At 45.2% G+C, this 21,539-nt stretch overlaps 2 protein-coding genes across 9 annotated transcripts in view; one reads left to right on the top strand and one right to left on the bottom strand.

The window, feature by feature from the left end:
- Window positions 1-2,100, top strand: part of CERS5 (ceramide synthase 5) — a 29,291-nt gene extending 27,191 nt beyond the window's left edge. For all 6 annotated transcript variants that reach the window (XM_044385476.3, XM_026501902.4, XM_026501901.4 and 3 more), the window contains one exon: window positions 1,151-2,100. In XM_044385476.3, coding sequence (XP_044241411.1) covers window positions 1,151-1,158 — 8 coding nt within the window. In that variant the 3' untranslated portion in view covers window positions 1,159-2,100. The remainder of the gene's footprint in view (window positions 1-1,150) is intronic.
- Window positions 2,101-15,896: 13,796 nt separating this feature from the next.
- LOC113257633 (cytochrome c oxidase assembly protein COX14) lies at window positions 15,897-20,859 on the bottom strand. 3 transcript variants are annotated; one of them, XM_026501909.4, is made up of 2 exons: window positions 20,757-20,859; window positions 15,897-16,304 (listed from the first exon to the last, which is right to left on the bottom strand). In XM_026501909.4, the coding sequence occupies exon 2, from the start codon at window positions 16,294-16,296 to the stop codon at window positions 16,123-16,125; it is 174 nt and encodes a 57-aa protein (XP_026357694.1). In that variant the 5' UTR covers window positions 16,297-16,304; window positions 20,757-20,859; the 3' UTR covers window positions 15,897-16,122. The 3 variants fall into 3 exon arrangements, with proteins under 3 accessions (XP_026357694.1, XP_057174843.1, XP_057174844.1); XM_057318860.1 differs by lacking the exon at window positions 20,757-20,859 and adding an exon at window positions 20,568-20,660; XM_057318861.1 differs by lacking the exon at window positions 20,757-20,859 and adding an exon at window positions 18,778-19,489.
- Window positions 20,860-21,539: the final 680 nt, after the last annotated feature.

Here is a 21,539-nt window from a genome sequence, read left to right as displayed (position 1 = left end):
CAGTAAAGCATGTCTGTCCGAACGTGTCTCTCTTCCTTCCTGCTTTCCTTCCTGTTCCCCATGTTGTCTCCAAGCATGCCTCTCTCCTGACCCTGTGGGGCCATTGTTGACTGGAGCTCAAGCTGCCAGATTCTTTTTCCTAAATGGAGGCAAGAGTTGAGTCTACTCTTATTTTTTCCCCCTTTTTGAGCCTCCTTTTACCTCAAATCTAGATAGACTTTGCCCTCTGGCAAAAATTTCCAGAAGGTCAGATAATCATTTGCCTGGGTTCAGAGGTCAACAGCTGCAATAAACCAGTCTTAGAGCTAACCAAAGCAAGTGCCCCACTCCTTGGCAACAGCATTTGTAGCTCTGTTCCCTTCTCACCCCCTTGCCTCTTTCACTGTCTTTTTTTAACAAAACACATTGAAGGGCACCTGCCTGGCTGTTGGTAGAGCACACGGCTCTTAATCTCAGGGTCCTGAATTCAAGCCCCACGCTGGGTGCAGAGCTTACTTTAAAAAATACAAATTAAAAAATCCCACATTGATTATCCTTCAGTTCTGGAAGTCAGAAGTCTGGCAGGTCTCACTGGGTTTCTCTCCTTTACTTTTTATGGTCCATGATAGAGAACTGGAAACCCTTTGGTGTCATCAGGCTCTGAGTCCAGGAAGAGTAGAACTACCAGAAAAGGCCCAGTTATGGATCAGCTCTGGGGATAAACAAAAGTCAGGATGACCAATATGAGTAACTCCAGTGGCCACCACCACCAGAAGATAGAAGCAATGAGGAAAGCTAGCTGTGTCATTTGTACTGTTCTCTTCTAGTGTTTGAGGTAGGAGAGGAGAAGGCGTGTCTGGAGTTTCCCTCAGACCTACACCCGGACTCAGTGAATGATTTCAGCTCTGTCGGGCTGGTCTTGAGAGACACACCCTCACCAACACAGCTTCTTGTTCCACAGGGAACAAAGATGAGGAGAGAGAAACAGAAAGAGGCAAAGGATATTGACAGCTCTAGCCATGGCCCAGATAGCATATTGAGTCAGGTGCCACCAGAAAGTAGGCCACGGTGGGAGCAGTGCCCAAACATGGGCTCTGTGGACTGAAGTTTGTCTTACAATAGCAGACAAGTTCTGTCCTCACCTTTCCTCCCTTGGCCCCATCCCACCCAGGTGTCTAAGGATGACCGCAGTGATGTGGAAAGCAGCTCAGAGGAAGAAGATGTGGCTACCAACACAAGAAGCGCCTGTGGCAGCAGCTCCAGCAATGGCGCCAATCGGGTGAATGGTCACATGGGAAGCAGCTACTGGGCTGAAGAGTAAGGTGGTTGGTGTGGGGACTACAGCACACACGGACTCGTAGGGCCACTGGCCACCTGCTCCTCTTGGGCCTCCCCACATCTACACGCATGTGACTAGGGGGTCTGCAGGGCACTGAGGAGAATCAAAGAAGCAAATATTTTCACTTTTTTAAAAAAAAAAAAACTCTGCCATTTTGTATTTAATAGCCTCCAGGTTCTTTCAGTAATGTTATTTGCTGTGTGTGTGTCTATGTGTGTCTGTGTGTGTGTCTGTGTGTGTGCGCGCTCGCACACCATGCATGTGTATGTGTGTGTGCATATGCGTTGTGCATGTGCACGCGTTTCATTGCCTGGGTTGGGGCACAGTTCTAGACAGGAGCCACTAGGCCTTGTGCCCCCTTTGAACCCACCTCAATCCCAGATTTGGCTGCATCTTGGATAATGCTGGCTCTGGACTGTCCCCTCCCTCGTTGTCCATGGCTGTCGAAGCTCTGGCCATCTGAACGGAACCGTAAAGTTCCGCTCCAGGTTCCTGCACTGTTGTTCCTTGGAGCTGGAATCTTTCACATGAAGGTGTACAGAAACAGACAGCTGTGGACGGGATGCCCAAGATGTTTGTGGCCCCTAGCTAAGATTCCCTTCCTACCACCTGGTAGTCACAGGGACAGCCGCTGATGCCCTGCTCTTTACTAAATGGTACGCAGGGAGGAGGGGGTGGCAGAGGGTGCACGGAGGGCTGGAGGAGGACAATAGCCACTGAGTGAGCCGTTAACGGTTTATACTATTGTTTACTCTTCTGTGATTAAAAGTGCTTCAACCCTCCTCTCCTGTCTCAACCTCTTTAGTGACTCTGTCCCCAATTCCCTGAATCCATAAGCTAAGTAAGAAAATTTTCAGGTCTGATTCTGAAGGTTCTTAGACACCCAGTTGTTCCTTTCTGTGCATGCTGGGGAAAGAGTGCCTATGTTTTATGGCTTTATGTGTTAAGAAAAAATAAACATGCATAGTAGTCACAAAAAATACTGAGCAGATAAAAGTATGTATCTCACCAAACCAACAAAGGATTTGGTCGAAGACACTTTTAGTGAGATACCTCCATTTCTCATACAGAGGCTACCACTTAACCCTTAAAAGATTGTGATAAATGAGTCTTGAGATGTTTTCTCTTTTAGTTCTGTTTCCTTTTAGCCATGGAAAACAGTCTTCCTAATTCAGACTTTTCTGTAGTTGAGGTCTTTGCAAAATTACCAGTGGTAGTATTCATCTCAGGATAGTTTTCCATTTAGTGAATATTCAGATTATCAAAATATTTCCAGATGTTCTTGTGTACATCAAGGCTTATGAAATGCTTCATTGTCAGGGAGATGGATGAAAATTGAAAGAAACGGGTTACTGTTCTAAGAATCAGGTACTCACTTGGCGTTCATTGACATTATTGGGATATAGACCCTGCTAAAGTTACCTTACTGAGTGGCTGGACTTTTTTTTTTTTTTTTTTTAAGCGAGCATGCATGAGCAGGGTTAGGGGCAGCAGGAGAAAGAGAGAGAGAGAATCTCAAGCAGGCTCCACCCCAGGACAGATCCAACGTAGGGCTCGATCCCACAACCCTAAGATCATGACCTGAGCAGAAATCAAGAGTCAGATGCTTAACCGACTGAGCCACCGAGGCGCTCCTGAGTGGCTGGCTTTTAAAAAGACTTACCTTGGGGCATGTGAAAATTATTTCTGAAAAATCTTACATAGTTATTTGGTCAGAGCTAGCCTGAAGTCTTACATTTAGTTCCTCAACTTGCCATATTGTTGAAAAGACTAGTAATTGTGAAATATGAATGAAATACTTTTAAAAGGTAGGGTTTTAAGCCTTTTGAAATCTGAATAACTGCTCTGTAAATCTGGAGTTAGTTGTCCCAGTTAATCTGACAAAAGATGCAACTGAATGGTATAATAATAAAAATAATAGTCGATAACACGTAGCTCTTCATTACACACCAGGCACTACATTAGGCACTTCACATCTGATAAAAATGAAGCAAAAAGAAGTTAACTTGCCTGAGGTCAGAGCTAATAAAGAGTCAAACCCAGCGTCGCTTTTGTTTTTGAGGAGGAGGAGGAGGAGGAGGAAGAGAGAGCGTCTCAGGCAGGCTCCATGCTCAACATGGGATTCCATCCCACGAGCTTGAGATCGTGACCCCACCCGAAACCAAGAGTCAGACACTCAACTGACTGCACCATCCAGGTGCCCCAAGCACTCGACTCTTGATCTCAGCTCAGGGCTCGATCTCAGGGTCATGAGTTCAAGCCCTGTGCTGGGCTCCACACTGGGTGTGGAGCCTACTTAAAAAAAAGAAGAAGAACGTCCTGTAGAGCTGACATACATCACTTCCACTGTGTTCTGATCAAAGTAGTCACGAGGACACCTCAACTCGAGAGGGTGAGAGAGGCTGTAGCACCTCCGTGAGGAGTAGCAAGGCTCACTGCAGGACCGTGTGCAATGGGAGATACGGTTACATTCATCTTTGAAAAATTCTAACTGCCACATTGAGGAAACTGAGTCATAGAAACTGCTTAAAAAACACAAACATAGGGGCAGTTGGGATGGCTCAGTCAGTTAAGCGTCTGCCTTTGGCTGGGGTCATGATCTCAGGGTCCTGGGATGGAGCCCTTCATTGGGCTCCCTGCTCAATGCGGGGTCTGCTTTCCCTCTCCCTCTGTCCCTCCCCTTGCTCCTGCTTGCTCTCTCTCTCTCAAGTAAATAAATAAAATCTTACACACACCAGAGCACCTGGCTAGCTCGGTCGGTAGAACATGCAACTCTTGATCTCAGGGTCATGAGTTCAAGCCCCCATTGGGTGTAGAGATTACTTTAAAAAAAAAAAAACCCAAAAACCACCAACATCTTAGATTGCTTATCATGTATCATGAGCTTTCATGTTATCGCAATCCTAAAAAGACTCCCATGAGTTTAGTTAGTACGTGATTCAGTATGCCGATTGTAAACCAAATTCTTCAGACTTCAGAATATCCAGTATTCATGCAGGGAAATATTTTCAGTTCAATAAAATATTTGTTAAGTGTCTACTTTATGATAGGCACTGTGGCAGAAGATGGGGACACAAAGATGAGCAACATCTGGTTTCTACTCTCAAAGAGCTCGTGTAACCTCAGTAAGGGGGGAAAGTACTACAGTGCAAAAAGAACTTTCTAAATTATTCTTGGCAAGGTGGGAGAAAACTTGAAAGTGGAGCTTGGCCATTAAAGATGAACAGAGTTTTGTCAGGAAAATAGGAATGGAAAGGTATGTTTAGAAGAGATGTCAAAGTATATGAAAGATATCAGTTCCGGCTTAATGCAGGCTAAAAACCTGAGATAAACATCTAGAGATGGTAGATAAAGGTTTTGTTTTGTTTTGTTTGTAAGTTTGTTTTTAATGGATAACTGAGTTTCCAAGAAAGGAGACACCAAAGACACAATGAAAGGAACTGAAAACTAGTGCAGAATGTAAAACATCTGATGGAATTACGAGAGCGATAAGGGAACATAACTGAAGGACTTGGGTTTTAATGCTGACAAGAGACAAGACCATGCAGGAAGCTGGAAATGAGACCTCCAGTTAAAACTGGGACCCTGAGACAGCGCAACCTTAGTGAAAGGGGAGAAACTATGAAAAATTCATCCAGTTGGCAAAAGAAAGAAGCAAGGAAGTTTGCTTGGGCTTGTGGGGTCAGGAGTCCTCAAATTCTGGGCCCACACTCCATGTGAACTTGAGAACTCAAATATACACTTCCTGTGTGGTCTAGGAAACTTCATGACCCCTCCTCCAATCCCCTCCAACTTGCATGAAAATGGTCTCAGAGCAGTTACCCATGGCACTGCTCTGGAGAGACAGGTGTGATGATGCAGGCCCACGTGGGATTCTTACACCGCTACCACCACCTCCCAGATAAAAAAGCTCTAAAAGTCCATCTCAATCAAACCTGCAAGACATATAACTAAAATATACTAGTATCCAGAATATACATAACTACAGAAACAACAAAGACAAGCCAATAGCAAGACAAAGGCAGGGGAGGGAGCAAAGGATATGAATAGGCGATTTCTAGAGGAAGGTTAGGCTAATGGATAATTAAAGGGCGCTTCGGTGGCTCAGTTAAGTGTCTGTCTTCAGCTCAGGTCATGATCCCAGGGTCCTGGGATCGAGCCCCCAGTTGGGCTCCCTGCTCAGCACCCCCACCCATGCTTGCATTCTCTGTCTCTCTGAAATAAATATTTTTTAAAAATTAATTAAAAAGGTGCTCTACTTTACTGGAAATCAATAATATGTAAATGAAAACTAACAGAAACCACTTCACACCACTTTGGAAAACTTAACAAAAACTAGTAAAGCTAAATATTAGTAATAATTACTCTTGGAGAAACTAGCAGATGGGCCCGAGAAAACATACAAGGATAATGATCTCTCTCTAGAGGAATGGAATAAATTGATTTGCTCATGCAATTGGATGAGCAATTAAAAACTAAGGGTTTGGGGTTTTTTGTTTTTTGTCAATATGGATGTACTAGTCTGAACCTATAGGATATAAATATATAAATTTAAAAGATTTGTTAAAAGGAACTGGCTCACATTGACTGTGGAGGCAAGCAAGTCCCAGGATCTGAAGTCAGCAAGCTGGAGAAGCAGGAGAGCTGATGATGTAGTCCCAATCTGATTCCAAAGGCCTGACAACAGGGAGAGCCCAGGGTCCCGGTCAGAAGGAGAGGAAGGCCAGTGTCTCAGCTCAAAGACAGACGAGTGGAGACTGACTCTGACTCTGCCTTTTTGTTTTATTCAAGCTGACAATGAATTGGTCAAGGGCAACCGGCTTTACTCAGTCTATGGATTCAAATGTTAATCGCATTCAGAAACATCCTCCCAGATGCATCAGGAATTCTGTTTAACCAGTTATCTAGGCACTGAGTGGCCCAGTCCAGTAGCCACATAAAATTAACTAGCACAATGGATAAATAAATGTCAAAAACAATGTTGAGTGGAAAGGGCAAGTTTCAAAAGAAAATGTCCCATTTGATTCAATCAACATACTTTTTTTTAACCCCAAATAATATTAAGTGTATTTCTATAGTGAAAGTGTGGAAACATATAGAGAAGGATGGATAGTTTTTATCTTCGGGAGGGGAGGATGTGAGTGAGATGTAAGTGGTATCATATTTTATTTTTGGTGCTTTCAATACATTTGGAATAATTCATTTCAAATATTTTTTTAATATAAAAAGTATGTGGCACTTTCAGGGAACTGTAAGCTGCTGGAGTTGGATCAGAGTGGCGGGAGGCGAGAAGCAGCAGATGGCTTGGGACCATTTAGTGAAGAAGAGTCTTGTCTTGTTGAAGAGTTACATTTTAGATGGTAGGCTATAGGAGCCCTCAAAGGTTTAAAGCAACAAATGAGTCTTTTAAAAGTACTCATGGGGTAAAAAAATTAGGGGAGGGTATCTTACTAGTTGGGACTAGACATTAGAGGTACAAGAAATGGCTTTATTAAAAAAGGGACAGGATGCCTGGGTGGCTCAGTCGGTTAAGCGTCTGCCTTGGGCTTGGGTCCTGATCCTAGGACTGATCTCAGGGTCCTGGAATTGGGCCCCATGGCAGGCTCTCTGCCTGGCGGGGAGCCTACTTCTCCCTCTCCCTCTGCCCCTCCTCCCTGCTCATACACGCGCACTCTCTCTCTCTCAAACATCTTAAAAAAAAAAAAAACATAAAAAAAAAAAAAAGCAGCTGCCTTTGGCTCGGTTCATGATCCAGGGTCCTGGGATCGAAGCCCTCATCAGGGAGCCTGCTTCTCCCTCTCCCACTACCCCCCCCCCCTCTCATGGGAGCTTTCTCTCAGATAAAATCTTTAAAAAAAAAAAAAAGGTACTGAATGGGCATAGGCTGATAGTTAGGTTACAATCTGTACCGCCCTCACCTCAGCCATCTGTATACAGTTGTCTTCTCTTGTTCAATAAATTTAGTCTTCTGCAGAGCAGGCCTCACCAAATAGAGTTTAGCCACAAGCCCTAGACCTATCTTAAAAAAAAAAAAAAAAAAAAGCAGATTTGGAAATCTTGCACTAAAATGACTTCTAGGAAACAACCCTGAACTTTGTGACAGCAACAGGGCTCTGCTGTCTGATAGTAATTTCTTGTAAGGAATTGGCTCACAGAGTTACAGAGGCATCCCTTGTGATGCTCTTAGTTGTCTGCCTGGCTACATTCCTTCACTGTCCGCTCCCTACAAAGGGTGCCTAGAACAAACTAGAACCTTGCCACCAAAGCTGCCTCTAACACGGGGTGGGGAGAGCCATGGTGTCCCAGGCCTTGCCCATTAGTGCTTCTCTCCTGAGTCTTTGGCTCTGAACCAAAGAAGAAACCAGACAAAATTCAACCAACATACACTACAGACATTTATGTACATGTAAACACCCTGGAAATGGTCTGGAAGAATACACCAAACTGGTAACACCAGTGATTTCTGAGCAGGGAAATGGTGGGGAGTGGAAGGAATGACAAGGCGTACTTCTACTTATCTCTATTTTTAAATATTTTACATAGAAAATATATTCACGTATTCTTGAATTTAAGAAGCTTATAGACTAGTATAAATGATAGAAATAAACATTTTTTTCCTTAAACAAAAAAGTCTCTATTTTTGAAGCAAGTGTGGCAATAGATTGGTAACAGTTAAAACTGAGGAATGGGTATAAGGGTTTTATTTCTAGGGTGGCTCAATCAGTTAAGCATCTGTCTTCGGCTCAGGTCATGATCCCAGGGTCCTGGGATGGAGTCCCACATGGGGCTCCCTGCTCAGTGGGGGGAGCCTGCTTCTCCCTCTCCCTCTGCCTGCCGCTCCCCCTGCTTGTGTTCTCTCCCTCTCTCTCAAAATAAAATCTTAAAAAAAAAGAAATCTGCACTATAAAAAAAGGGTTTTATTTCTATTCCCTCAGCTTTTGTACATGTTTGAAACCCCCAAAATATTTTTATTATACAAACTATATATGCTCATTGTAAAAAATGCAATTAAGTACATGACATTTCCATTTGCCCCTATAACTATTAACACTTGGTATATAATCTTCCAAAACAACTTATCAGATAACCACATGAATACAAATGTTCCATTTATTTATTTGTTTGTTTATTTATTTATTTTATTTGAGAGCTAGAGTGTGGGAGGTGGTGCAGGGGCAGAGGGAGAGAACCTTAAGCAGACTCGTGCTGAGAGCAGAGCCCTATCTGGGGCTCCATCTCATGACCCTGAGACCACTACCTGAGCCAAAATCAAGTCAGATGTTTAGCTGACTGAGCCACCCAGGTGCCCCACAAATTTTCCTTTTAAAAACAAGGGGCGTCTGGGTGGCTCAGTCAGTTAAGTGATTGGTTCTGGCTTAGGTCATTATCTCAGGGTCCTGGGATCAAGCCCCGAGACAGGCTCCAGGTCAGTGGGAGTCTTGCTTGTCCCCCCACTCCTCCCTGTTCATGCTCTGTCAAATAAATCTTTTAAAAAATTAAAAGTTAGGGGCGCCTGGGTGGCACAGCGGTTAAGCATCTGCCTTCGGCTCAGGGCGTGATCCCAGAGTTCTGGGATCGAGCCCCACATCAGGCTCCTCCACTATGAGCCTGCTTCTTCTTCTCCCACTCCCCCTGCTTGTGTTCCCTCTCTCACTGCCTGTTTCTATCTCTGTCAAATAAATAAATAAAATCTTTAAAAAAAAAATTAAAAGTTAAATGAGATTATACTATACATATTCTGCTAGCTTTGACTGATTTAACATTCTACTTTATGGGTATACCATTATTCTTTAATTCTTTAACTTATTTAAAATTATTTTTAGGGGCGCCTGGGTGGCTTAGTTGTTAAGCGTCTGCCTTCGGCTCAGGGCGTGATCCCAGAGTTCTGGGATCGAGCCCCTCATCAGGCTCCTCTGCTGGGAGCCTGCTTCTTCCTCTCCCACTCCTCCTGCCTGTGTTCCCTCTCTCGCTGGCTGTCTCTCTGTCAAATAAATCAGTAAAATCTTTTTAAAAAATTATTTTTAAAATACTGCAAACAGGGACACCTGGGTGGATCAGAAGCTTAAGCGGCCAGCTCTTCGTTTTGGCTCAGGTCATGTTCTCCTGTTCCCGGAATTAGCCTGTGTTGGGCTCTGCGCTCAGCAGGGAGTCTGCTAGGGATTCTCTCTCTCCTTCCCTCTCTGGCTGTCCCCCCCACACTCTCAAAGAAATAAATCTTTTTTAAAAAATTGCAAATAGGGGCACCTGGGTGGCTCAGTCGTTGAGCGTCTGCCTTCGGCTCAGGGCGTGATCCCGGCGTTCTGGGATCGAGCCCCACATCAGGCTCCTCGGCTGGGAGCCTGCTTCTTCCTCTCCCACTCCCCCTGCTTGTGTTCCCTCTCTCGCTGGCTGTCTCTATCTCTGTGTCAAATAAATAAATAAATAATCTTAAATTTAAAAAAATTGCAAATAATATTGTTATACAAATATGCTGTGCAGTTGTATGAATATTTTTTTTAAACATTTATCTAAGAGAGAGAGAGCGTGAGTGGGGAGGAGTGGCCGAGGGAGAGAGATACTCAAGCAAACCCCCACACTGAACAAAGAGCCCTATTTGCGGCCCAATCTCATGATGTGGAGATCACGACCTGAGCTGAAACCAAGAGTTGGACCTTGGACACCTAACCTATTGACTCCCACTCCCCCCGCCCCCCACCTCCCCATTTGTGTGAATATTTCTAAGGGCTAGAGTCCTGGCGATGAAATAGGTAAGAGGGTGTAGACACGTTACATTTTTGATAAAGGCTGTACAAACTTGAATTGCCACTAGCAAGAGAATGCTGAGTTATTTAAATATTAAAAGTGCTGTGAAAGGGTATGTACTGGTTGCTATGGAGCACAAAAGAAGTCTTGAATATCATGAGAGGGAATGTGACCTTGATCCAGTAGCCAGTGGATCTTTATAAAGCCCAGCCCCTACTATTTTTTTCCTTGGGAAGGCATTTAAGGGCATACATCTCTGGGCACCATCTTGGGCTGCTGCGCTCTGCCGTTTTGTATGAAAATACTTAGTTTCATTAATTTCAAGAAAGTTGAAATTTTATTTTGATTTTTTTCTTTTAAAATTTTTATAAGATTTTATTTATTCATTTGACAGAGTGAGTGTGTGCACAAGTAGGGGGAGCAGCAGGCAGAGACAGAGGGAGAAGCAGACTCCCCGAGAAGCAGGGAGCCTGATGTGGGGCTCAATCCCAGAACCCTGGGATCATGACCTGAACCAAAGGCAGACACTGAACAGACTGAGCCACCCAGGCACCCCTTGATTTTTCTCTTTAAGGGTTGCCCAGGAATAGTTCATTTCCAAGTAGTTGAGATTATCATTATTTATTTATAATTTTATTGGATGTAACAGAGAATACAGTCTTTACGATTCCTACTTTTAAATTTGTTTAAGGATTTGTTTTAAAAATTGTTTGGGGGGCGCCTGGGTGGCACAGCAGTTAAGCGTCTGCCTTCGGCTCAGGGCGTGATCCCGGCGTTACGGGATCGAGCCCCACGTCAGGCTCCTGTGCTATGAGCCTGCTTCTTCCTCTCCCACTCCCCCTGCTTGTGTTCCCTCTCTCGCTGGCTGTCTCTATCTCTGTCAAATAAATAAATAAAATCTTTAAAAAAAAATTGGGAATAGTCAATACCCAATGTTTCTAAGTGGTCTGTAGTCATGGAAAATCATTTATTACAAATACACATACATGCACACACATGTCAGCTTTGTTGTTTCTATCATTCATTCTCAGTCCTAATTCTATTCTTCTAGTGCTGTTTTCTTTTATTTTTGTTTTTTTAAGTAGGCTCCCTGCCCAATGTGGGACTTGAATTCATGACCCTGAGATGGAGACCGGAGCTGAGATCCAGTCAGACGCTTAAGCAACTGAGCCACCCAGGTGCCCCTAGTGCTGTTCAGTTCTGAAAAAAAGTATAACAAAGTCTCTCACTGTGATTGTATTTTTCTCCTGTTCTCCTTGCATTCCTAAGACTTTTTGCTTTAGTGTTCTTAATTGCTGTTTCAGACAAATTTATGAGGGTCATCCCGTCTTATTTCTCTTTACATTAGCAAATGATCTCTCTACTGTTCAGTATTTGTTAACTTTTCTTGATATTATCACTCTTTACATGTCTGCATTTTTCAGGAATGTCTTACCCATCTATTTTCAGTCTCTATTAATAATGAGCATGTTTATTAGAAACTACATATAATTTGATTTGCTTTTTTAGCCCAATCTATTAGTCTTTGTCTTTTAATTCAGTCCATTGATAGTGAAATTACTGATTAATCTGATTGTCTTCACCTTAATTTGATAGAAAATATGTCTATTCTTCTTTATTAAATATAGCTCATGGGATGCCTGGGTGGCTCAGTCGTTAAGCGTCTGCCTTCCGCTCAGGTCATGATCCCAGGGTCCTGGGATGGAGTCCTGCTCAGCGGGGAGTCTGCTTCTCCCTCTGTCACTCCCCCCCCCCCCCCGGCTTGTGTTCTGTGTCAAGTAAATAGATAAAATCTTAAAAAAAGAAAAAGAAAGAAACACAGGGCACCTGGCTGGCTCAGTCGGTAGAGCACGCAACTCCTGATCTCGGGGTTGTGAGTTAAACCCCATGTTGAGGGCAGAGTTTACTTATAAAAAAGAAAGCAATATATACATACATATTTGGTCTTCTTCCCCAGTTATTGGCAGTTTCTAAGACCTCTGTAATCTCCAGAGTAATGTCTGTATGTTAATGAGGTGACTCGGTGGGCCCCTAGCTAGTTTCAGGATGGGAGCTGACTGCTATAGGAACACGACCAAGGCATAATTAGAGGAGCGGAATTTTCAGCCTCACTCTTACCAACCTCCAGGTTGGGGAGAAGGGTTGGAGATTTAGCTAACTACCAGTGGTCAATGATTTAATCATTTCTGCTTCTGTAATGGGACCTCCATAAAAACCCCAAACAATGGGGTTCCGAGAGCCTCTGGGTTGGTGAAGACACTAAGGTGCTGACAGAGCAGTATGCCCTTACCCTGCCTTAATCAGCTCTTCCATTTGGCTGTTTCTTTTTTTTTTTTAAGATTTTATTTATTTATTCAACAGAGATAGAGACAGCCAGCGAGAGAGGGAACACAAGCAGGGGGAGTGGGAGAGGAAGAAGCAGGCTCCTAGCGGAGGAGCCTGATGTGGGGCTCGATCCCATAACGCCGGGATCACGCCCTGAGCTGAAGGCAGACGCTTAACTGCTGTGCCACCCAGGCGCCCCCCATTTGGCTGTTTCTGAGTGGTATCCTTTCTAATAAACCAGTAATAGTAGTGTTTCCCTAGTTCAGCTCTGTGAGCCATTATAACAAAGTATCAAATCTAAGGAAGTCATGGGAACTGATTTTTAGCCAAGTCAGGCAGAGTGTGGATAACCTGGAGATCTACTACTTGTGATTGGTATCTTAAGTGGGAGAGTCTTGTGAGACCAAGCCTTTAACCTGTGGGGTCTGTGCTAACTCCACGTAGCTCAGGGCAGAACTGAATTGCGGGTTACTCAGCTGCTGTCGGAGAGGTGAGAGAATTGTTCTGTGTAGGAAAAACACATTTGGTGTCAGAAGTCTTGTGAATAGAGGAAACAGTTATCATTTAAGACCCCTTCTACTTCTGCCCTACTCCACCTCACCTCATCCCCAATATTACTGTTTTTGCGTTTGGTGTGTCCTTTCAATGTTTTTTGTTTTTTTTTTTTTTTACTTTTACAATTATATATATATAAATCTCCACATTAGAGGACAGTTTTCCCCATGGGTTTGTAATACTCTATCATACTCAGTTTCTCACATGCATGCTGATCTGTTTGAGTTTATTATATGATGCCAATGACCTACCCATCTACTCCTGCACTAATGTCACTACATCTGGATTACTCTAAGCTTTCTACTATGTCTTCATGTCTGGTAGGGCCAGCCCATCTTCTTTGTCCCTCTTCAAAACTGTCTTAGCTCCTGTGCTTTTAAAGATTTTTTTAGAAGGAAAAGCAGTATCTTCTACAGCCATGTGGCCTAGTATAGGAGGGTGAAGAGTCCAAGAAACTTTACAGGGAAAAGAGAAGATTGGGGGGGGGGGGGTACCGAGGATATTCTATTCAGAGAGAAAGCACAAACAGGAATGGAACAAGAGACAGCATGCAAGCATACAGGCAGTTGATATTACCAGAACACAAAGGATGAGGTAGGAACATAAAACGGGTCAGGTCCTAAGGACCTCATATGCCATACTACGGAGTCTGGACTTGACTCTACAGGCCAAAGATTAACCTAGTGTCAATGGCTGAGCTTCCGTGGAGATCAAAAGCAAAAGAGTCCCATAATCAAGTTAGAGGCCTCTGATAGCAATGCGGCAGATAAATCTGATGAGGTGAAGATTGGAATCAAGACCACTAAAAGGCTTCTGCAAAACTGTAAGCAAGAAGTGGTAAGGATTGAACTGATTAAGTGGATGTTTAAATGGTAAAAATTAAAAAGACATTACTTGGTTGGGAGTAGGATACAGGAGTCTAATAAAACTCCCATTATTTCTGACTTGATGATATAGCGTCATTAACTAAAGTAGGGGAGGAAAATAGGTCCTGGAGACAAGAAGGAATGTGGTTAGTTGTGGACATTGCAAGTTAGAGAGGACTACAGGATATTCAAGTGGATATGTCAAGCAACAGGATATAGCGGAGGCCCAGAAGGTCAACCTGAAAGATACAGATTTGGAAGTCAGCAGTAGGCATTAACTGTTGACATCTACTGAGCGGTTTTCATATGCCAAAGAAATACTCAATTTGAATGATTTCATTTAATCTTCAAACTAATCTCTTAAATTAGGAACTATTATTTTTTAATCCCCATTAGACAGAGGTAAATTGAGGAGTTAAGAGTAAATATTAATTGGCCGACCGCAATATGGCTAGAATGGTAGAATTGGGATACCAACACTGAGCACATAACTATTGTCATGTTAAAACCACTGAGTGCCTAGAATAATCTAGGAAAAACATACAGAATGAGAGTAACGGTCTAAGAACAAAACTCTGAAGCACATCAGTCTTTAAAGTGAGCAGAAATTCCCAAAGGAAATCAAAAGGGAAAGTCGAAGGCACGGGAGGAAACAAGATAGTGGTCCCACCCTGTGGCCAAAGCAGAACTTCAGTGCAGCTGCGAGAAACAGCCAGGGAAGGACTGAAATCATCAGTGGGTGTGACACAACAGAGGCCATGTTAACCAGGAGTTTCAACACAATGGTGGAGGTGGAAGGAATTTCAAGTCCGTGGAAGTGGCATCACAGAGACTTCTTAAATAATCCTGAGTAGTTAGTTTTTATAGGAGGCAGGGGGCCTTAAGCAAGTTTGTATACTGAGAAGAAAGAAGAGTATGAATTACAACAGAGCAAGGCCTGGGATTGAAAAAGGTAATGAGGGAGGCAAAGACTGCAGTGGAGCTGTTTGAGGGCTCTGCTATGGACACAGGCTGGACAGGAAATCAGTTTAGGTCAAGAAAGGGTTGAAAGACTGGAAGAAAATAGAAGGAATCAAAACACTTTTAGTCTCCAAGTTCTAGAGCTGAAATCAGAATGTGAGAGAGCATCTCAAAAAGCAACGATGTTTTAAAAAAAGGGGGGGGGCAGGGAAAGGGACAAGAAAAAAAAAAAAAGGCTGATGTTACACTTTTTGGAAGCACACAGGGGAGCTGGGAGAATGGTGACCCTACCATGCAGGTAAGTGAGAAAGCAGAGGCAGTGGAGTTCTTGGTTAACACAAGAGAGGATAGGAGTAAAAGGCTTGGTGGTATAGGAAGGCTGGGTGTTTTCAATCACAGAAGAGGGCTTTCAGGTAAAAGGTTTAGGAATAGGACAAAGGTCAGAGCAGTACGTGTATGAAAGCACAAGAGATGACAGATGTCCAAGGGGATTATCTCCGGCGATTACCAAGAATGAGAATGAAGTCAACGAGCAAGCCTCAAGGCTCAAAATGGAATAGTGGGAGGAAGAGCTCTCTTCATGGTTGGGTTTTACCTTGAATGCACTGTTTTCTTTCAAATCCTCTTCAAAGACCTGCAGGTAGGCTTCCCGTGCAGTGGCACATGCAGAAGTCAACACGATGCTAATGCTACGCCCACGGAGCTTAAGGAGCCGGACTGCATTACTACAGGCTGCCCAACAACCCTTCCCCTTTGGGAACTATGCCTCCTCCACTTTGCACAATTTTGACAGGGCTGTTAAACAAGGCCTCTGCCTTCCTCAATTGAGAGGTGCCCGTGTGGGATGAGCTACCCCCTTACCTGGACACAGTAATTGGTCTAGGAATGGTCACTGACCAAAGAAGGGCTTTGGTCTTTACTGAGTCTTTTTAGGGGATTTGTACAGATGCTGGGACAGTCTTTTGTCTGAGATCACGAGTTGACACTACACTCCTACAACTGCATACGCCCAGTTCCTGGGTGCTAAGAGCTCAAAATACAGAAATGCAGCCTGTGACTAGAAAACTGGTAGTCAAGGCCCCATTCTGCCTTCCATACCCTATTTAAGTAAACAAAAATACCAAGACACAGACATGGCAAAATATTTAATGTCCGCAGGTGTGCCTCATCCTCCCATTCCTGCTGGGATTCCACAGCCTCCCCGAACTGGCAGTACCAGAGAAAACAGGGGCACTTTTTCTCAGCAGGATTGGAAAACCATCAAGGCCCTAGTTCTCTCAACTTGGAAGTGACTGCAGGCGAGATCAGTCCACAGCAAGCCTCAGGCCTCTCTGCTCAAGGAGAAAACCCCCAGTTCTACAGGGCTCCTGAGGTCTTCGGTTCTTCCGCAGCCCGGCGCTGGGAGCTGCGCCGCTGGAAATAGCGGTAGGCGCGGGCGCTGCACAGGTAGCCCCCGTACACAGTGAGGAGCATCATGGAGGTAGAGAAGGTCTTGTAGCCAATGTCAGCTAGTTGCTTGGCAGTTGGCATGTTGTCCCCTACAAAGACAGACTGGATTTAGACCGAAGAATAAGGCCTCATCTGCCCAGCCCACTTCTCTGTTGAAGGCCATTCCACATCGTCTGCATCCTGCTTAGTCTGTCTGTACTCTACTCTGAATGGCCCCTACACATATGCAGATACTGTTCAGGAACTTTTAAAGATTCAGAAAAGCAAAGGCACCTGGGTGGCTCAGTCGGTTAAGTCTGCTTTCATGCTTTCAGCTCAGGTCATGATCGAGCTGGGTGCTCAGCAGGGAGTCTCATTCTCCCTCTGCGGTTCCTGACATCCCCCCCCCACCCACCCTGTGCTCTCTGGCTCTGTCAAATAAATAAATAAAATCTAAAAAAAAAAAAAAAAGACTCAGAAAGATAAAGTCTGCATATGAGATACAGAAACACAGCTGGAAATGGGTGCATCTGAATGACACTACTGGTAAAGCCTGACCCATTATGTTTGCGGAGATAAAGGACTGGTATGAACCACCCAGAAATGTTCTTAATTGTTATATGACTATAAGCACACATCAGTTTTTCTGGCTAGTAGGGAATTAATGGGGGTAGCCAGGGATTAAACATTAGCAGTGAATTATTCTCTCTGGGAGGATCAAACGGGAACCTTCTACACAATCACCAATTTGTTTCCCCTTGAAAACGATCTTGCTCGTGGTGGCTAAGTTCCCATGTTAGTCCTCAAGCATCCGTGTAAGCCAAAATAATGCCAACAGTACATTTATATTATTTCAATTATATTTAACCTTCTATGGCATTAATTCTAAGCTTCAAACATAATACCAAGAACCCATCCCAAGGGTTAAAAAGAAACTCACCGAGTCCCCAGCATTGTTTGCAAAAGATAAATTACTTCTAATTTAACTGTTCGCTGGATATTCTAAACTAGGGAATAAGATAAAGTTTACCATGGGACTTTTTCGTCCTGAACAAAATGTTCAATTTGGAACTATGAATGTGTTCTGAGGCTCCTCACTGTTGAGGGAATTGATATTAAAAGACTGAAATTAGTGAGAATGGGTTTCTTAAAAGTCAAGAATTTGGAAGAAGAAAAGCTCAGGATTAGCTGGTTTACGGGGTCAAGAGTAGAGTGACACATATAAGCGCTTCTCCAAGTCAGTCCTATTGGCTAAACATCACTGTTGAGTCAGTCCTTGAGAGTGGAACCCAAGCTGAGCTGAGGGACAGCTTCCTTGAATTATAGTTCCAAATGACTATGGAAAGTGACATTAAATAAGGTCAGAGGAAGAAAACCAAATGGAACGGTTCCGGTAAGAAAGAGTTGTATTTGGGTTATTTGAGGTTTGAAAGGACCCCAAGTTGTGCGACCGTGAAGAAAACACACAAAGAGCAGGACTAAGATGGTAAACAAGCTCCCAGCAAAGGACCTGAAACCTTCAACGTCTTCCTCATTTACTCCTTCTCCACTTATCCCCCATCACCCTGGCTAGATGCTAACGAGTCATAGGACCACTTCTTCCAGGGGCTGGAGGAAGAAGGCTGGAAGCATTCACCAGCTAACAAAGTAAAAGGATGGTACACCTTGGCTAGGAGAGAGTGATAGAAGACCTACTAACAGATGGAATTTTGGTGTCTAGAACTTCACTTTCGTCTCGCCTAATTTAACCCAAGATTTCTATTATCACATTAACCAAAACTCTCCACAGGCCCTGAGCTAAGGCAGGGCAGTAGAAAAGGAGATGCAGCAGTTATTTCAGAAGTAGAACAAGATTTATTAACGGAATGGATTAGGGCAAAGCTGAAAATATCTCCAAGGTAGCATCAGTAAACTCTGTGGACTGGGATTCGGTTAATAGGAGTAAGAAAAGAAACAGATGTGTGCCACTGTGTGGATGGGGGTAGGTAGTGGCAGTGAGTGGCAGTCAAGCTCATGAACTGGGTTTTGGACATGTTAAAATTAAGATGCTCAACCCAACATTCACGTGATGATGTCTACCAGGCAGACGGGATATGCAAGTCTGAACAGATCTTGGGAGAGAGGCTAGGCTACAGATAGAGAGGTAACAACGAAGTGACACCAAAGCAGAGAATAAGACTGGAGAGAGGGGGCACCTGGGTGGCTCAGTCATTAAGTGTCTGCCTTTGGCTCAGGCCATGATCCCAGGGTCCTGGGATCGAGCCCCGCATGGGGCTCCCTGCTCAGCGGGAAGCCTGCTTCTCCCTCTCCCACTCCCCCTGCTGGTGTTCCCTCTCTTGCTGTGTCTCTCTCTGTCCAATAAATAAATAAAATCTTAAAAAAAAAAAAAAAAAGACTCGAGAGAGAAGCCAAGGGAATGCTAGTTTGAAGAAGGAAAATAATTAGTGAAAGAAAGCAGATGGGAAATTCCAGAAACATCTAGGGGGCTTTTTTATTCAAATACATCTCCCTTCCTGGTTGAAAATCACTGCTGTATCAAGTGTATCAGTCACTGCCACTGATGGAGGTGTGCTGTATCCTTACCACCTGTTGAGCCAGAATGAAAACCGGGAACTCCAAGTTAAGTGCCATGAACACTGGTCAGATGGGGTCACTGGATGGGAAAAGGTGACTGGATCACAGGTAAATATTCCTAGGGTAGAAGTCAGTTTAGTGCACTGAACTGAACAGGCATTAAGTAAATGCACAGATTCTTTTCTTTCTTTAAAGTAGGCTCCACGCCCAAAGTGGGGCTCGAACTCACCACCCAAGATCAAGAGTCGCATGCTCTACTGACTGAGCCAGCCAGGCGCCCCAACAAAGCACAGATTCTTAGGCAGGGCTCCAGCAAGCCCACAATCCCCCACCCCAAGTTTCATGTGCCTAGGCATTTTTCAGAGACAGAGAGAAACAGATTATTAGAAGGATAACCCCTTCACCTCAGAGATAAGAATTCCTATGATTTTTCTGGTTAACGGAATATAAGTGATAAGGCAGAGAAGGCAACAAGATCAAGGAGATTCTAATATGTCTTGTTTATTGATAAGGAAGATCTGAATATGCTTTAGAGAGGAAGAAGCTAGTGGCTAAACAGAGGATAAGAGGCAGGTAGGATGGAACAATATCCAGGATGGCCCAGGAAAAGGTGAAATCAGAAGCGCAGGTAGGATTTATCTTGGAAATAAGACTTTTGAGGTTAGCAGAACATTCTCATCTGAGAGACACCAATTTTGTTTAAAAAAAACAAAACAAAAACAAAAAACAGCTCAATGCTGAGTCTGTTACGGGGTGATGGGGTTAAACCAAAGGTTTCAAAAAAAAAAAAAACGGGAAAAAACACAAGCACCAATATGGAAAATTCCATAGGAGTGCAATCCGCAAATTTCTGGCTCTTTTTCTGCCCCCTAAATATAGGAGTACCTCCAAGCTCGCAGTTCTCTGGAAATCATTTCCTTCTTTTTTTTTTTTTTTTTAAGATTTTATTTATTCATTTGAGACAGAGAAAGAGCACGACCAGGGGGAGAGGCAGAGGAGAAGCAGATTCCCGCTGAGCAGGGAGCGGGGGCGGGGGGCAATCCCAGGACCTGGAGATGATGACCTGAGCCAAAGGCAGACGCTCAACCAACCGAGCCCTGGAAATCATTTCTTCATATGTGTTCCATCCACCTCCGCTTAGATTTACTCATTTAACTGTCTACCTTTCACTCCTGCTATGAAAGCCACAGAGAAGAAAAAGGCTTCTGTCTCAAAGCAGCTTATGGTCTGATGGGGAAAGCCATAGATCCCAAATTCGGTTGCGTAACGTAGAAGACCGGCAGTGACCATAAGAGAATAAGCGAAATGAGAGCTCAGAAAAAAGGTGGGGGCTCAAGAAGTTAGCAGTAAGCTGGGGAGGGGGGTGTGGCTCTGTCCTTTAGAAGCGCAGACAGGATTTACACCAGTACGGAAGAGGGAGGGGAGCGCCTTCCGGGAGCTGAAAGCGGCAAAGAAGTGGAGCTGTTTAATCCCTAAACACGAAGGGCGCCCGGGAGAGCCGCACACCAAGGCGCAGCTGGCTGCCTGTCAGGCAAGGAAGGGTCAGAGCTACTGAAGTCAGAGCACGGAGGGCCAAGACCCCGGGTTGGAAGTCAGGGCTCGACAGGAACCTACGGCTGTCAGAGGTCTGTTGGGCTGGAAGCGGTGCGGACGGCGGCTCGCGGTCCGCCGCGCAGGATGCGTGGTGATCTCAAGGGCACTGAAGGCCCGGGCATGGGAGGATGGGTAAACAAAGGCCGGCCCAAGACGGGGCGCCTCAGCGGACGGGCGGCCCCTGCGGAGACCTCGCAACAGCGTACCTGGAGGCCGCTGCTTCCCGGCGTCCAGCCGCTGCCTTTGCGGGCAGCGCCTGCCCGCCGCAGTCTGCGTAAGTTCCTAGCACAGCCGGACGCGGCACGCCGCAACACGTACGCGAGGGCAGCGGCCTGTTCCTAGGGCACTACTGGTGCGGGAAGCCGCCCTTCCTGCCTCCCACCCGTCCCGCTTACCCTCTAGGACTCGGCTCCTGACGCCAAAGAGGGTAGCACGCGGCGGAACCAACACAAATCCGCCCACCGAGCAGGGAGCCCGCGCACGCCGCAGCTCGGCGGATTGCCGCCTTTGCGCTTCCGGGCAGGTCACCCTTACTACGCATCCTCAAACCAGTCTTCCTCTCGGAGAAGACTGAATTCTGGGGGTTGTAGTCATTCTCCTTTGACAGAGGGTCTTCGGAACTCCAGCTCTAGAACCGGAACTTTTAGGATGCGCAATCACCACAGAAAGGACGGTCTTTCTCTCCGGCTCAGAGTCAGTCGATCCCCAGCCTGGGCGCGGCGACGCCTCCGGGAGCTGGGTAGATGCTCTCGGGGTCAGCCCTTGGAGGCGACCCGCGCGCCCCCTAGAGCCTGGAGCTGCCCTCTTCCGCGTGGCCGGCTTCGGCCGAACTCAGGTAGGGAGAGCCCCGACGCGCACCGCGAGGCCTGCACCGCCAAGAAGGGGGCAGGTTTGGTCACGGCGAGTGGGTACGAGGGACCAATCTCTAACGTCTGTGGCCCGTGTGGTGAACTCCCCGCTTGCAGGAGGCGTGGTAAAGACCCAAAGACGCGCCGGGATTAGGGAGCCACTTGGGGGTGGGGGGTAGGGGGCTGTGTGGGCACCCCTGCCCCGGGGCAGGAGTGGCTGGGGTAATCGAGGAGGGATTTCCTTCTCTTCTCCCTTTTTCCCCGTGGCATGACTGGAGACGTACGTGGCACACGCGCTGCCGCATGCACTGAAGCGCCCTTCCCCAACTC

Source organism: Ursus arctos, unplaced genomic scaffold (genome assembly GCF_023065955.2).
Source record: "Ursus arctos isolate Adak ecotype North America unplaced genomic scaffold, UrsArc2.0 scaffold_26, whole genome shotgun sequence".
NCBI lineage: Eukaryota > Metazoa > Chordata > Mammalia > Carnivora > Ursidae > Ursus > Ursus arctos.
The sequence above is the reverse complement of the archived record's forward strand: the minus strand, read 5'-3'. Positions and strand labels throughout refer to the sequence as shown.